The sequence below is a fragment of the Buceros rhinoceros genome, unplaced genomic scaffold, assembly GCF_000710305.1.
Source record: "Buceros rhinoceros silvestris isolate BGI_N320 unplaced genomic scaffold, ASM71030v1 scaffold6587, whole genome shotgun sequence".
In the NCBI taxonomy this organism is placed as follows: Eukaryota; Metazoa; Chordata; class Aves; order Bucerotiformes; family Bucerotidae; genus Buceros; species Buceros rhinoceros.
In genome coordinates this window covers 69,279-86,808 of record NW_010421492.1, presented here as the reverse complement: position 1 = coordinate 86,808, position 17,530 = coordinate 69,279, and the positions used below count along the sequence as shown (strand labels likewise).

Genomic DNA, 17,530 nt, shown 5'->3' with positions numbered 1-17,530 from the left:
CTGAGCTAGCAGCAGCATGTCGTCATGGCTGTGCCGCTTGGGCAGACGTGGCAAGCGGTGGCTCTTCCTTTCTGACCAGTTCCCAACGCGCAGAGACTGGCTGCTGGGCTTTGAAGGTAGCTGCAGGAACAAGAACAGCTTGAGCTCTTCCCCTCCTCAGCCACGCTTAGTGCAGAAGCGGCTCTTAACGAGTGAGCAGTGGCTACGCAAGGACACGACGCCAGGTGAGCCACTGCTCTGTGGTCTATGCGCAAAGAGAGGGGTTTTGCAAAGAGGGTCAAAACAAAGGGGCAAGGGTCAACATCTAAGTTCAAAGATGGCTTTGGCGGCTTTCCATGCGCCTACATTACATCAACTCTATGTGCCTTCAAATCTAAATTAAAGGCTTGGTTGGCCTTTAACAGAACACTGACCCGATGGGCCCGATCCCTCTCTTTCACTTGCAGTAGTGAAAATCAACAGCGACCACATTGAAGTTGCTATTACATCCTAGAGAAAGAAAGTAGAAAATCAAGCTTGCGCTATTTCCACGGTGTTAAGATCTGCCAGCGTGCTGAGGCATGGCTACAGCTTTGGCCTGCATTCCCAAAGAATTCCCTTTAAAACACACAACTGTTGTCACTGCAGGAGGAAGGGAAAACCTCACTGACGGGATCACGCACCAAGTAACAGCTATCTTTAAAGAACCGGGGCTCTTTTGGAGCTGTCCTTCGGGCAGCTCTCCCCAGCTCTCCGGTAAGCTATTGGGCAGGCTGGCAAAGCGGGGTGGTCCCTGCCTTCTCCCCCCAGACACAAACACTGTAAGAAGCTTAACCAGCATGTCTAGAAAAAAGTACTGTTATGTCAAACAGCTGTCCATCGGCATTTATTTATATTTATTAGTATGACAGACTATAAGCCTGCAGTCCCATTTTTCTACTTGGAGGGCTCATACTATCTGGGATTAAGTATCGGTGTTTCTGTGTGTGTTTTACATCACAAATACAATGTCTTCGGTAAAACATTCTTTTTATATCTGATGACTTCAAAACCTGAAAATAATGAATGAGAAAGGAGAAGATACAACGGGATTCAAAATGACCACAAGTCAGCATTTGAGGTCTCTGCTCACCACAGGTTAGCACGCGAGGAAAATCTGCAGCAGTCCATACTTTAATGAAAGCCTGCTGACCTTCTGATCTTTTCTATCTTGTTGATCATCATTCATGACTGAAAAGTCACGTTGCTAAGCCAGCTATGTTGCTATGATGGAAAAAATGGTGATAAATCATTGCCAAAGCTGCCATTCTTTAGAAAATTGAGTCTTTTCTATTTCTGGTCATTGGAGAATTACCCAGGCTCACAGCTGACCTGCTCTTAGTGTCTCTTCGCTTTAAATATCAGCGCAATGACAGTGCAATTATGGCAGGAAACTCCTGGCAGTCTTTCAAAAAGAAGCTATCAGAATAAAGATACCCGTGTTGCAAAGACACCAGAGGGGCCTTATGTACCGGACAACCTGACAGAAGTAATTTTAATCTGTAATCTCTTTGGTCACCCTGTGTAAAACAGAGAACAGCAGAAGGTATCTTGCTATGGACCCATACGGTTCCTCCCCTGATGGTACAGCCTATTGGATCCTCCAAATGCTACACAACTCCTGCTCACACACGCGCAGAGCCAGAAGGAACTGTTACACAGACTATGCCTGTCGTGGCAAAGTTTCCTTCGTGGCTGTAGTTTGTTTCTCCTTTCACTGCCTGATCACTACGTTTCACTTGTTCCCCCTTTTCAGTAGCCTGGCTGAAAACACTCACTCCTGTTTTACAAACGATGTGATAGGTGCCTACTAAGAATCCTGCTGATACTTTTTTTGTGTGTCTTGGACTCCAATGCTCACATACATAGAAAATAAGTGAAAGAAAATATATTTGCTTTTGTTCTAGGTCTGTCTACAAGACAAAAATGTAAATTGCCGTGATCTTTTGTTCAACTGCAAATTTTCTGTCGATTTAGTGCAAAACAAAGTTCCTTTAAAAGAGATTTTGAATCTCAAAATTAAGTATGTGATGAAATTTGTATTTTTCCTTATGAACACAATGATCCCATAAACAACAAAACAACCTGGCATTTCATAGCGTTCACACAAAACACACTGCTTTGGAAAATTCACCACAGAACGGAAAGTCTGCAGAGTTCCTGGTATTTTACTTTACACTGCAAACACAACTTACACAGCCTTGTTAAAAGTAGACGCTAAGGGGTGGTTTATTATTCATCTATCCATTGCGGGTGACATACTTGGTCTTCTCCCTTCCACGGCAAACCACTCCATGCTGCGTACTTCCCAGGAGCCGTCACCACAGGCCTCCCCTAACGCCACACGGGCAAGACAAAGCAGCTGACCGCTCCCCTCCTGCCCCTGCTGAAAGCCCAGCAGCAGGCGTGGAGGCAATCCACAAAGAGCTGCAGCCATACGAGTAATTTAGGGCCAGACTCAGCTCACAAACAACTGGGGGAAGGATTCTGCTTCAACTCATCAGGCTGCAGCCAGCACAAAGAGCCATCAGCTTCCGCAGCGCTGAGCAGCCGAGCTACAGCTGCCAAGAGCCCTCCCAGCAGCGAGGGATGCGCCCGACCGCACTCTTCACCCATCACCCCTTCTCACGCCGTGCGGCTGCTCTTCCTCCTATGCCACCACTGACTTTCCTGCACAAGTTTTAAATAAGCTTCAAGCACAGCGAGACCGTCGCCGTCACATTACCTGGGGAGGTGATGTGTATTTCCTGTCCTGCGGCGTCCACATCCTGTGCAAAGAATCTAGGGAATTCTCGGAGAGCTGATGGGATTTTCGGCCCGCGTGACGGCCTTTCAGCTCCACATCCTCGTACGGGTTTTCCTTGGGTGACTCGCCTTCACATTTGTTTTTGGTTTTTTTGAAGAAAAGAAAAACAGACAGGAATGTAGAGTTAAAAAAAATAAAACTCATGTGAACCAAGCGAAAGGCTTTTAGAAAAGCTCCTCAGCTTTCAGCATGACTCATCCCTCTGGTTGCAGCTGGAAGTATTTGGAGAAGAACTTGGCTATGAGATCAACAAAGTTTCTCTGGCTGTTTTTTTTCCTGCTTTTTTTAAATAAAATGCAAAGATTTCACAAGACGTGCTTCTGAGCGTCTGCAGCTGTGGAAAATTTATTGATACATAAAAACTGAGGCACATAACTACTTTAAAGTGTATCAGTAAATTTTATAAATCTATAGCAGCCACTCACAGGGGGAAATGAATAGCAATAAATAACTGTTCTCAACATGCCACCCTTACACACAATAAGACAACTTTTATTTGATGCTATCTTCATTTTTCTCTTCCCCTGAGAGAAGGCAAAGAAAGAATAAACACTTCAGCTCAGCAGTGCCAAGAGAGGAGATTGGAAATGTGAAAGATGAGGGAAGAATTTCTGCCCCCACCATACTGCATCCTCAAAGCGTTCCTTTAAACACATCATGCCTCCTAATTAAGCAGCTCTTCATTTCAATTTGTGTAAAATTAGTATCTCCCAAAAGGAAATTCATCCTGCCAGTAATATATAAAGGCTTACACAATTAATCACTAAATATGGCATAGATGAAAAATGCATCTAAAAACAGGCTGCAAGCTCTGAATTTTTAGCATTTGAAAACCAGAACCAAAATTTATTGTCCAGGTTTAAGTGAGATTCAATACCATCCAGGAGCCCAAGGACAGCGGAATAATGCACCATCTTCTCAAATCTCCTGAACTTACTGAACCTGCCCTTGAACTAAGAAGCATGAAGATGAGTGAGTGCCATCGGTAAAATGAACGTTTTGTGTCCATTTCCTCAGACAGTTCACGATGAGCAGCTGGTTTAGAATGTCAGGTATTTTGAACACAGGGTACTTCCAGTTTTCCAATCACCTTACACAGAAAATCACCACCCAAAAAGTGATCTACTCAAACTAAAAAGAGTTGAATTGGCAGAAACTTGAAACATGCAGGAAGTTTAAAGCTTTTGAACCAACTTGGGTTTGGTTTTATATCAAAAGATGTCTCTAAAACTCATGGGTTTTGTACAATATATTGCAATACAAGCTATTAAATATGAGAAATTCATCATATTGTACTGCATTCGGTATCAGTTAAGAACTGAGGACAGAAAGCTGTAACGCTGCTAGATATAGAACACACTGCGAGACTGCCCGATTCATCAGTCGCAATGAGAAGTTCACAAGGAAAGTTCACAAGTTTTACTTCACAAGTAAAAATACATTGTGGCTTTGGTAGTGCATCATATTAAGATTTCTGGTCAAATATAAGCACAAAAGTCAATGGTTTAGCTTTGTTTTAATTAGAAGCCTGAATAACCGCTGCTCCTGATGAATGTTTGAATTGGCAATCACAGCTCATTATTAATTTCACCCAGAGGGAATCTGGTTCTCGAGGATGCTCTATCATCCTAGCCGATCCGCACGCCACACGGGAAGAACACCTTCAGGTGCATGAGGTACTTAGAAGAAAGAGCTTTTGATGAATGCAATGAACAGGGTAAATCTTCATATTCCTAACAACAAACATTCCTAAAAAAATTTAAAGCTACAAATATCCTGGGAGGACTATGGAATTGGTTGATTCCTTCTGTAGGAAGAAAAATAAATAGATTATTGCATGCTAACTCTGTTCCCTGTAAAATCTAGAGCTCTAGATATGATAATAATGATGACAATAAATAGCAAACTTTGCAAAATGCTGTTACTTACAGCTAATTGGATTGTACAAGCATAATAAAATTTCTTGTAAGTCCAAGTCAAGTATAGGTCAAGCAAGCATTTTAGAATGGATTAACAGATTTCAAAATACCCAGCTACATGAGACAGTGCTTAAACATATGCTTCCCTGTGAAAACAAATGTTATTACGTTAGTCTGCATAGCATCCAAAGTCCTCAGAAGCATTTAAAAGTTTTAGGATGATTCTCCTTCCAAGACACAATGTAAAGCGGAATTGCTTGAACCTGGTTAAACTCAGCATTACTAATGTTGCCCTAAAATATTAAGTATAGAAACAGGCCCAGAGAAGTCTTGGATGAGAGAAGTGGGAGGAGTGAGGAACCAAGGAGCAAGGAGCAGAGGCTGCTTTTCTGACTCAGACTCTCTACCGAAAGCAAGCTTGGGCCAAATTCCTCTTCAGTGTAACGCAGAGGTCAGTGGAGACACCAGAGGGATTTTAACCCATTCCCTAGAGCTGTGAGAGCTTCTTCAGATGACTGGCTTGCTGCTCAAGAACACTTGTTTCTTTTATTTCTCTCATTTGCTTAAAAATCAAATTATTTTGGAGTGAGTTTTCTTTTTTCTCATTTTGAAATAATGCCTTGAGACCAAATATGCCTCACCTATTCTTTTTTTTAAAAGGATAAACTCCTTTGGCACTAGATCTCTGATAATGAAGTCTGATCAATCCAAACCAACCTGGTTTTGCTCATGTAGCATTTGAACCAAGTATTCATTTCAGCCAAAGAACTAAAAGAGATAATTTATCTACGACTTCAGCAATTTTCAAACCTTAGAAACCACCATTTTTTAGTATATATGCTCTCCCTGGTAGAGGAGACGCAGGAGACCAGAAGAAATGCAAAGAGAGCATTGGGCAGCCCAGACAGACTGACTGCTGTTCAAGAGACAAGAAATCCGAGGTGTCAGGTAAGCTCTAAAGACATGTGAAGATACACTGAAGTGCCTTGGAGCAGCACTTAACCCCATCTGACTGCCCAGTGACTCCCTTCCACGGAACTAGTGAGCTGGTGGCCACCAGAGGTGTGGGTCCCACACTGGAGAAGAGAAGGTCTGGGGAAGAGCTCCAGTGGCAGCTGCTACTGCTGCAGCAGCACAAAAATGAGGAGAGTTTCCATATAGCTGTGCTGGCCCAGAGGTTTCCACCTTTGATCTCTGCATTTCTCCTCAATACCATCACTCCTCCAGTACCAAGAGGAAGGCAAAGAACGCTTACCATCTGCAAGCTGCAGCGCTTTTGCATTCATTTGGATTTGCTGCAAAAGGAAAACACATTTACACCGAAAGATGAAGGATACATCCTTGTTCCTTCCGTATGGATATGTCTGTCGGAAGCCAAAAGGAGAAACATTACACAGGACAGAGGCCAGGCTTGTCTTAATGGGGCTGGTCCAGCTGCCGCACATGACAACAGCAGACTATCACTGGCTTCAGAGGAAGCTGAATCAGACCCCCAGAACACATACAGTCACATAAAACAGCAAGTCTTTGGCAAATACTCTCTCTAGTCACCGTTCCTGTTTCTAGATCAGTTCCCTTTATAAGTATTTTTTCAAGTTTCCCGTTCTCTTGAATTCTACATACCGAACTGCTGAGTTAACACAGGACCTTTATCTATACAACATCTATCTTCAGAAGATCTCAAGACTGGTTACTAGGGGAAAGAAAAAAATAATAAAATAACCAGTGAGCTTTAGAAAGGTCCCAAGGAATGCAGTGCCTTGAGCTTAAGCATTGATGAGTTTTCTCCGGTAGTTGTGATTCCTCGCTCCGTGATGCTCTGCAAGTCAGTCCCACTGAGTCCTGAGGCAGCACACAATGTTCCTCTGCTCGGTCTCTCACACGTGGCAAATGAGAAGCAGAGGCAGACTCAGCAAGTCTGTCTCACACTAAGAGAGGAGTGAAAAGTAAGGCTGAGGGGAAAAAAAAAATGCAGGCAGACACTTGTCTATAAATGGCAGAAAGCAGGGAAATGCATCATTTCTTCCTAGATGGGAGAAACAATTATGAGAGGAATGAAATGATTCCTGAGTGCTGATTATAACGGCTGCCTTTTGCACTGCCAGGAAGAATTGAACAGCAGGTGTACACGAAGGGAAAGGGCTCATTAATTTGTGTTAACTGGAGTGCCTAAATTAGGAGCCAACGCTCACAGAGGAGATACTGTCTCCAGAGTGCGATGCTGAGTGCCCAAGCTAAGAGCCTACCGACTTCCCTGCTGGCTACGAAGAAAGCCCAGGCCCTGGGTTGTGCCACCGAGTTAGAGTTAGCACCTCACAAATGACAAAGTGAGCTCCCTGCATACTAGAGCATGTGCACAGGATAGGCTAATTTAATTAATGTACTTTACAGCCCAGTGAACTGGGAGATGCTTCAGCTGCCATCCCAGGAAAGACTTGGGAAAAGGCAGCGCGAACCTCCAGAAGCAAGGAGCTGGAAATAGCAGCAATAAGTGTTCAGAAAAGGAGGCCCAGACAGGCAGAATCGGGACTGAGTAACAGGAAAGAGGAAACACTTAAATGAGCCAACTGTAAGAACCCTGATACTTGCAGCAGCTAACCCTCATCCTTCTGCAGCGTTCCTGTAACAGCACAAGGCACATCATCAGCTCCCTTCCACACGTGACCCCTCCGATGCCACCTACAAATCCTTGAACTCCCTTTTTTGCCCTCTGCCCATGACCTCTGTCCAGTTGCATATATAGCTCAATTCATCCTGCTTACACACATTTGGTGCACACAAGCCCTTGCAGAAGATTAAAATAAAATACAACTCGTCAAGGAAGCAGCATGCAGAGAAGGGTGGTTGGGGAAATCTGCTTTTGCTGCCATCGAAGAGGAAGCAACAGGAATGAACCTCTGCGTGCAAGCGCTACATGAGGGAAACCGCAGAGGATTCGTGTGCAGTGCAGACTTAGAGCTCCCCAGCACCTCTGGGCACTTAAGTCCAAAGAATTGCTCAATAGCGAGAATCCGGGTGCGCTCACTGCAATGTATACGCATTACTCATTCATTTTATTCAAAATCACACAAACGCAAATTTGCGCTGCCGGTGCTGGAGGAAAACTCCGCCACTGGGATGTTTACGAGCATGTTCAGATCAAATGGATGAAAACCACAAAATCTCCACACTCTCATAAAGTATCTGAGCTTACATTTTAATACACAGATGAGCTCTTTCATCGGAGAAGCTGCAACTGTACATCTCAGCTGAGGAATTTACCCCAGGAATCTGAGGAAAGAGGAGCTATTTGAATATCAAATTACAGCTGAGACACATTGCAGCTGCTTTGAAAAGCTCTTGCTGAACAGCGCTCAGTTACAGACCTCTACCTGCTTATAACCTAGCCCAGCACCACGCTCTCAGAAAAGGAGAGGAACAGCATCTGCAACAGACAGATGCAAGTCACAGGAAGGCGGCAGGCTCTTAGCTTGGGCACTCAGCGTGACCTCTGGAGATAGTATCTCTCGCAAGTTGCAAGTCTAAAATGCTTATCCATGGAGTTTGTAGGAAACACCCTGTGCTTCCTGAACTTTTCCAGTTTTGCTTTGCCTTTCACTAAGAAACAGTGCAGATCCTTTCAGCTCCCTCCTACCTCTGCAGGAACTGTCAGAGCTTAGGGTTGAAATCATAATGAAGCATTAGATGAAGAATTAGTATGTCTGATAAATAAGAAATTTCACCCCAAAAAAATCCATTTAACACTCAGTCCAAAATCACGTGCACGAAGCATCTGATGAGCAACTGTTAGCACAACAGCAGCATGCCTAAACCGCTCGTACTTCACAGAGGTTTAACCCTGCTGACTTCAACATAGTCTCTGAATTTAAACTACAGTTTGGGAGAGCAGCCTCATGGCCCTTTTACTCTTTTTACCAACCTATAGCACTGACCAGCAAACCAGGTGACAAAGCTGACAGAGGCTGTTAAAAGAAGCTGTAGTGGGTGGTGCAGTGGTGAGGCAGAGTCCACAGAGGAAAATGGAGATCTAAATAAAGCATGAGATGATTATTAAAAATAACTGAAATCCTTGTATCCCGATGTAGCAACAAAACAGCAGTCGGATCGTCAACAGGATCGGGCAGCTGGAGAATTCGGCCTTTCTTCGAGAGGCCCATATGGATGCTTTTGGATTTAATGTGCTCTGGCTGTATTACCCTACAGTGTCTATTATTAAATTTGCCATTATTATACCTTCCAAAAACTCCTATGCTTTTTAGACTGTGAGAGGCAGTCTGGGGGCATGGATGAAGACAGGAACATACGCTTCCCTGATCACTGCCTGCGCCATCATTTTTTATCAATCCTACCTCTGCCTTCAGCTCACAACCACCCAGAGACCTGGTAAGGGTCTGACTAAAATCCCAAAGTGTTTTCAGAGAAGCAACTAGCACAGCACTGCTGTCAAAGGTGCAGTCTCCCCAGGTTTGCCGCAGCTTCACAGCAGCCCAGCAATTCCAGTTTCTCCCGGATTTGAACAACACTTTTGATGTGAGATGATAACACGACAGACAATAATGCCATACGAAAGCATCACAGGCAATAACATGCCATGTGATGGTGAGATTTTACTGGAAAGATCAGCTCGCTGTCTTTCTAACCTTTTTCCACATTTACTGGAAAAACTTTGTGAATGTTGTAATTTGAAAGCAATGTCAGGCTAGAACATCTTCCAACTGGACCTCAGTCATCATTTCTGCAGCTCTTGGCACACGGAGTGGAGGCTTCAGTAAAACAGCTAAATCATCCCGTTTGTTACATGACATGCACTACGTCTAATTTACATCAGAACACAAAACAACTCTTTGGTTTAAGAGAGACGAGGTGCCTTACCAGGACGGATAGAGGGAGTGACATGTTGGACTCCCCAGGGAAGGTGAAGACACTGACATTCCCTCTGTGCTCGGGATCTTGCTGTAAGTCCACACCTGCCTATTGCCACTGCTCAGGCACCCACCTGCGTTAGGCTGCCCTGACTCTGAGACATACTGCTCCATCTCCTCTCTTAGGAGTTTAGATGTATTGAGAAATGACCCAGACTGATCTGTTCCCGTCTCTCTAGAAAAGACTGGACTTATCCAAGTACACTAACAACCCGGCCCTCACTGATTTCAAGGAGAGATGGCTACAGCAAAAGGAGGACATTTTGCTTCCTGCCTGATTACCTGAAACCCGTATACGAGATTTACATGGATGTGACTTTACCCAAAACAAACAAACAACTTTTCTAGGCCTGGTACCAATCTGACAAGTTTGCGAGTTTATAAGAATTTATTTTTCATTCAACTCTGACTGTGAAGAAGACCCATGCAAACCCAGAACTAGTTGTCCTGTTACAGTGCAGAAGCAAATAAGAAGCTGATCCTCCCCAGACTGAAGATACCCAAATGACAGAGGAAAACAGCACTATTATTAAATTGCTATCGTCAGTCTAACTCCTCTTAAGGAGCAAATAATAATTGTCAAGAGAAGTATCCAGCTATTGAAATGGCTCAAAATCTCCTTGATGTGACACTGAACAGGTCCAGAGAACAGAACATTGCATAAGAAGCCCTCCCCAAGAAGGGTAGCTGCCCCCGGGACCATGGGTCACAGGACACTTCCAATGGGAGCCCACCAGCAGGGTCCCGTTCAGAAATTCGTCCTGGTTTTAGAGATCCCACAGCAATGTTTCTGGGACATTGCTTGACTTTCTAGACTGCTTCAGCTCTCAAAGAACTGCTCTCTTCTCACTTTTCCCCTGCCAGACAGATTTCCCTCACAAATGAACTACACTGTTCGTTAAAGCTGATTCAAAAGGATCCAGCTCTGCTGAGAGTTTCACAGTCTCCAGAAAAGCTTTCAGACTGGCCTCATCAGTTTCTTCACAACAAACAGAAATACAACCAGAGATGAGCCCGAACCCAGGCTCTGCCTCTGAACGTTTATCTCTGAGCTGGCAAAATGTCTGTATCCCCAGCAAGAACGTGTGACTGTCACCAGGCTCCTCAATGGACTACAGCAGAGAAGCAAGAAACCCCGCTAGTCACAGATCTTCAGGGAGGAAAAGCATTTTAATCACTTACTTTCTTCTTGGGAAAAAAGTGTTTTAAATGAGGGCCAGGTGGCTAAGACTTTTAAACTACATTTAAACTTTTGCTTAGTCAGGGCAAATGGAGTTGTGCAATATCAAGTTAATCATGCACAACCCAGTTGAGCAGAGGGTCTCCTGCACATCATCTACACCTTCGTAGAGGAAATCTCCACCTGTTCTACTGTGTCCAACACTGAGGAGCTACAGAGTAAGGCAGCTTGCCTTGTCAAAGACTTTCATTTCTGAAGTGTGAGTGCCGTTTCTCTTACAAACACAAACTATAATTTACACAGTTTTACTAGATTTTCTCACGTTAAACTTCATACTGTGCCCTTAGCCTTACCCTCACTTTATTCATTCAGCTGTTTTCGGGGTTGATAGCAAGTGCTGTCAGGTGAAAAATGCCTTAGAGACACCAGACCTTAAATAATTATATTCAAGTGTCTCAACTGCATTTCGGGGAACAGACTTGAAAGCTGAAACCATATGGAGCATATGACAGGAAATTCTGTGGTCCACAAACCCAGCAGAAGCAACTGCCTCAGACATCTCTCAATACTATGGTGGTTTCTTGAACGCACACAAAGCCAAGCATGGCTTCCCCAACTGGATTCATAAAGCCACATCAATTTTGGTCTGATTGAAGACTCATTCAAAACCACAAGAAGCAAAACAATGTTAAGTTTACTAGGACTGCCACATTCCTGTGAGTGCTAGTGCAGAAGATGAATGAAGGCCACATGGTTCCTTACACATGGCATACAGTTCTGATTAACATTAGGAACGTGCACCCCTTTATACAACCGCTTCTTGGTTAATGCAGAATGGATCATTACGGTCCAATCCAATACCTGTCTTGAACTCAACACGCAGATACTTCATCTGTTATAGCACACAAAAATATTACAAAATTAAACAAAGTGCCTGGTTCATGAAGTCACTGGATTTCAAAGCACCATAATTTTTGGTTCTAATGTACCTTAACGCCTTTTTTTTTTTCTTAAAAGTCAGTTCTTAAAATAACATAAACCATTTGTAGCAGTTCATCACTGTCCTGGTCACAGGGAGGAAACAGTGCAATTGCACGAGAAAGGCAAAGGTTGAGAGTGCCTATGCATCACATGAGGAGGTCATGTGGTAACCGAAAAACCAAAGACTCTGGTCCTAGCACTCGCATACTTAGAAGCTGTATTTTGACCACTGCACTGAATGAGTCTGAAGCAGAGCTCAGTACCCAACACAGTATCTTGTGTACACCGAACATTAAATCCACTTTTCAGAAGACAAGCCGCAATAGATAATTCACAATTTATCCTCAGCTCTTTTCTGCTTCCAGTGAGGGAGGCACGTCCTGCTGAGGAGCACCAGGTTGGGGGATGTGGTGACAGACAGGATGGCTGTCTTGGGGGTCCTCACCACACTGAAGGAATGGCTCAACAGGAACTTCAGCAAGTTGAGGAACGACAAATACAGACCCCGCTGTGAGTCAGAACAACCCTGCAACAGCACGTACTGGGGGACAAGGAAGGCCAACCACGCCTTGGGCGGCATGGGCAAGAGCGTGGCCTGCACGCCACAGGAAGTGGCGATTCCCCTCTGTCTGGCCCTGGCAAGGCTGCGGCTGGAACGATCACAGTACCAGAGAGACGCGAGCAGACTGGAGATACTCTAGAGCAAAGCCACTAATATGGTTGTAGGCTGGAGCATACAACATAGACAAGAAAAGGCTGAGAGAACTGGGACTGTTCAGTCCAGTGAAGCCTGGGGAGGGGGGAACCCAACTGCTGTCTGCCACTACCTAGAAGGGGATATGGCAACGGTGACGCTTCTTGGAGGGGCACAGTGAAAGGATGGAAGACAATGGTCACAAACAGCAACAAGGAGAATTCTGACTGAACAGACAGAAAAATTCATTCACGGTGATATCAAGAAAAAATTCTTCACTTGAGGTTAAGCAGCAGAGGAGACTGCACAGAGAGGCAGTGGAAGCATCTTCCTAAGATATTTAGAAAACTCAACCAGATGTAGCCCTGAGCAACCTGATCTAACTTTGAAACTGGCCCTGCTTCAAGCAGAGGCTGGACCAGATGACTCCAGGGTCCCTTCCGAATCTTTTTTTTTTTAGATTCTCTCACAGCTGAGTGCTCAGAGCATTGCTCGCTATTCATGGCCTTTTTTCCCCCTGTGTTTTAACACTTACCTGCACTAAAAATTTTAATTCTACACAGGTGGGGGGCAATGACACCACACTTTACTAAGTTTATTACTACAGTATTTTAACTACTTCCAGGCTTTTAGGGAGGCAGAAGATTCAACCAGGTATAGGCAAAAAAACCACTATGACCTCTAGGACAACTGTTTGCAAAGAAAACCCAAAGCAGCAGTGACAGAGTCCTTTACAGGTCTGAAACAGGTGTAAATCTATGAAAGAAACTCACTCTGAGACACCCGGCTTGCATGAGAACCGCTACTGAAGAGACTGGGGTCTAGCACTACGGGCATAAATTGCGCAGATGTGATACACAAAACTACGAGTTTCTTTAAAGCTGGAGATCAAACTACTTTGGATTGTCTTCCATCATGCTTGAGAGTTTATAAGAATTGTATTGATTTGGTATTGCCCTCGTGCTGCCTGTATTGAACGAAGAACTTTGGCAAGAGGTTGTTAAAAAGCAGTGCAAAACCTTGAAGTTCTCTGTGTGTCCACAGATCTCAAATTTTGCGTTGTCCTCCCCCTGCCCTGCCAAAATGCCCAAATTACAATCTACAGGGAGGTGGCTTATCGTTCCCATGAGTTGGAAGAACCCGTTATCATTTTGTGTTACAGAACCCAAGATGTATTCTCATTTTAGAAAGCTTCTTACCAGTTCTGCACATTTTATTTTGATATTTAACAAACCAAAGCAAGGGAAAAAAGTATTACCACCTATCCCCTGACAGCATGTTGACAGGTCCTGAGCAAAGACAACACTGTAATCATTGCACAATATGATTTCAAGTATGAATTGCACAGTGGTCTGACTGTTCATGGAGAAGGCCAATGATCATATAAGCATGCTCTGCACAGAAAAAAACTTTTTAGTATCTATATAAGCTCTCATTTTTTTTTTTAACAGACACTGAACAACAGCAAATTTTTTTGTGTCTGTTCTGACAGCATTTTTTTGAATGGCATAAAGGGAGAGTACAGCTGAAAATGGGAAGAGGAAATTCCTGTTTTCAATGAGGTCAACAAGCCAGAGACAGAACTGGGGTAAAAGGGCAAAGAGCCCCAAGCTGCAACTGGCGACCACTGTTCCTCCCTGTATCAACTGACATGACCAAGAAGAGTTCTGTTCTATCATCTTTGTTTGCCCTCCTAACATTTGTAAGCAGTATTAGAGTGCCTCTGGTCCTCCTTTTTACCAGACTAAACAGGGCCAGCTCGTCAGTGTCTCTTCAGGGGCATGTGCTCTAGGGCCTCTGACTATCTTGGTAGCCCTCCAGTTTTCAGTAGATAAAGATTCATTGTCCAAAGTAAAATGAAGTACTCTTTGTATCTGTGTAATAACACAACGCTGAAAGAGTTAAAAACAATGCAGATATTCATCACTTGTGTGGAAAATCCGCGCTCTGAAGGGCTGCCCAATTTTCAGTAACTACAACAACCTTTTTGATGTTAAAGAATATATGCATAGGCCATACATTTCCTTCTAAGACCAAAAGAAACATGTTTTTCTTGTGAAGCTTAATCAAAGCAGTGTTTTTGTTGCGCATTCCTGACGGCTGTATAGCTAAAGGAAATTAATTTTTCTTTAAACAGCAACTGGGACTTAGGAGAGACCAGGAACAGTACTCCCCGCTGCTTTGGGGCAGTCCGCGTAGGGCTCCTGAAAAGCTCACGCTGATCACACAAGGCCCGTGAGGTCAATCTTGCTATTGGATAGTTCCACAAACACTATCTCAAGTCCAGTTCTTTGTATTTTGACACTACTCAAGGCTTCAAGCCGAGGCCTTGATAAAAAGAATGATCTGGTTCATTGACAAGCATGGCAAAAAGCTGACCAAGCAGTCTGCTGCCAGTGCCCCCCAACGAAGACTGAAGGAATCGAGACCTCCTGCAGGCAGAACGAGAGTTACGTTTGCACTGACGCATCAACCCCGTTCACCCTCCACTGACAGCACTGAATGTCCTCGCACAGGGCATGTGTTCAACACCACAGTCTCACCACAACTTCCCAACACCCTGCTGTGAGCCCACGTACCGCAACAGGTTCTTACCTACAATATCTTCATAGGCGTTTTCTTCTAAAGTGCTCTTGGATCCAAATTTATGCTGGCTCTCAGTCCCATTTTCAGTTGGGGAGGGAGGGTACAAGGATTGCAGACTCGATGCATCCTCAAACTCAAAGGATTTTCTAAAGTTGAAACAATAAGTAATTAGTAACTAGAATTTAAAATTACTCAAACATCCAGCTGAGCATACTTGCTAAGAAATATACATAAAATGACCACCAACAAAAAAGCACATATCATGTTTTAAGGACTTTTAGAGGACCTCACGTCCTGCACTCACAGCAGTCTTTAGTATAGGCATCTGTGACACTTTTATGAGGTTGGAAGTATTGTTAGCCCCTTCATGCAGACAGGGAGAAAATACCAAGAAAGTACGTGATATTTTTCAAAGGTTACAGAGTAAGTTAGCAGGACAGTCCTCAGATTAGAAATTGCTTTGCTCTTGCTGGGGCCCCAGAAACACGCAGCCCTGTCCTCAAGAAAGACGTTTCTCTGGAAAGCATTCCTCCACCGGTTGCTCTGGGAGACACAGCCCTTGGTTTGAAAACACTCACACGCTTTGAACCTTGAGATACGTTCTTGCATAGAGGTCAGCGCACAAATGCCAAAGGCAGACTCATGTGAAGGTTCCATTTCCCTCGCACACCCCGTGGCACTGGCAGCAAAGGACAAAGCCTTGAGGAAATCAAGGCTCTCTGGGGTGAACGAGCCACCTGGGCCGATAGCTGAGGGTCCGAAAGTTCAGGCTTCCGGGCAGAGAGTGGAGTGGCAGCTGGGTCAGATGAACCCCTACAGCTTGTCTCCCACACAGGTACTCAGAGGGGTGATTCACTGCCTCTCACCCACACCTGCCCCGGTGCTGCCGAGCGGCTCTAGGGGAGGAGGAGCCCAAGCCCTCCCCATTCTCCTGTTTGTCCAGCACTTGTTCTCCGAAGCAGTACTGCACTGAGGTTGGGAGGCGCACGGTTGCACTGCCAGCTGCACAGGGGCTGGCATTCATTTGAGTTAGTGCTGAGGATGAAATGGTATGAAAAACAGGCTCAGGTTGGAGTGTAAATCCCAGGTGCTGTAAGGCTGCAGAGGCTGTGCTGATCCCCGTACTTCACTCATTGATACCCAAACTAGATTAACAGTACATCATCCGGCCATCAACCCCCTTTCCTCAGCTGGAGTGAACCATATGTTGACACCATATCCATAGGGCAGTGGCAGAGTCCACGAGACATACTTCAGCCTGAGAATTGGCTCAAGAGCATCTCTGCAGGCAACCTGGTGACCATCGCACAGAGATCTGACAACAGCATTTCCTATTTGTCTGCTGGAGCAGACTTAGGATCAGGGGCAGGCACATCAGGATCGTGACAGAAACAAGTGGAGCATTTCGGATCTAGACATCCGCTCCTCCATGCCTACCTGCAGTTATAAAAGATCCTTAGGCACTGAAGACATACCAGTGTATAAAATCAGACTTTCTAAAGTAGTTAAATATCCAGCTCATACGGACTTCAAGGCCACGTTACAATGCAGTAACAGTGCACAGGACCACAGCAATGTTTTCGTGGACCAGCACCAAGCTGTGGTTCCTGTGTCCCAAGCCTACCCTGTGACACCCCTCTCTGGCGCTGTGTCTATGCCAGAGCATCTCCAACTGCTAGGGAATGCCCAGCTCACAATCTGAAACGTAAAGGCTACCGTGGGCACCAGGCCCTCTGAACACAGACTGGCTCTGTGCTAGCAGGCAAATACAAGAGACTTCCTCCACGTTATTGTAATGTTGAATTAGCCACCACAAAGAAAACCAGTGTTTTTAACCAAAATATTAGAAGAGTAAACATCCACAGTCCATTCTCATGACATTCCAGTGAGTGCAAACCACATGTATGTTCAGTCTGAAACACACAACTACAAGCTGTAGACATAGTAAATTACATCTGTTCTCAAAAAGAGAACAGGTTAGAGACTGAGATTTCAATAACTAATATTAACAAAATACTGTCATTCTTAGACGGTTTGTATGGTCTCAAGCTCTTTGTAAATGCTGGGATTGTTCTTACTGTAACTAAAGGAAGGACAGTAGCAAAGACAGCAAGGTTACGATTTTAGAAAGGATTTCCACCCAGCCTTGAAATCAGCTAGTAAACCCGCAATTGATTCTGGGAGGTTGATTTAAACTTACTTAGATTATAATTAACCAGAGGTAAGTCCAGAGAAATCACTAAACTACAGCAGGGAAAAGCTGTTACAAATGAATGGGAACCTACCTTGCATGATGTCAAACCGATCTGCTAAAATAATCAGGTCATAGGACAACACTGTAAATCCTACAACTTACACTCCACTAAGCACAACTTAAACTGGTAACTATTGCTTTTGCTTTGGGCTTGTACCTGCTAGCCCCAC

General features: G+C 44.4%; 1 protein-coding gene across 1 annotated transcript in view; it reads right to left on the bottom strand.

Moving 5' to 3' along the window:
- Positions 1–17,530, bottom strand: part of ST5 (suppression of tumorigenicity 5) — a gene marked incomplete at its 3' end in the record, with an annotated part of 77,440 nt that overhangs the window by 42,331 nt on the left and 17,579 nt on the right. The window contains exons 3-5 of the mRNA XM_010139674.1: positions 15,116–15,252; positions 2,744–2,892; positions 1–120 (exon numbers count right to left, since the gene is read on the bottom strand). Coding sequence (XP_010137976.1) covers positions 1–120; positions 2,744–2,892; positions 15,116–15,252 — 406 coding nt within the window. The remainder of the gene's footprint in view (positions 121–2,743; positions 2,893–15,115; positions 15,253–17,530) is intronic.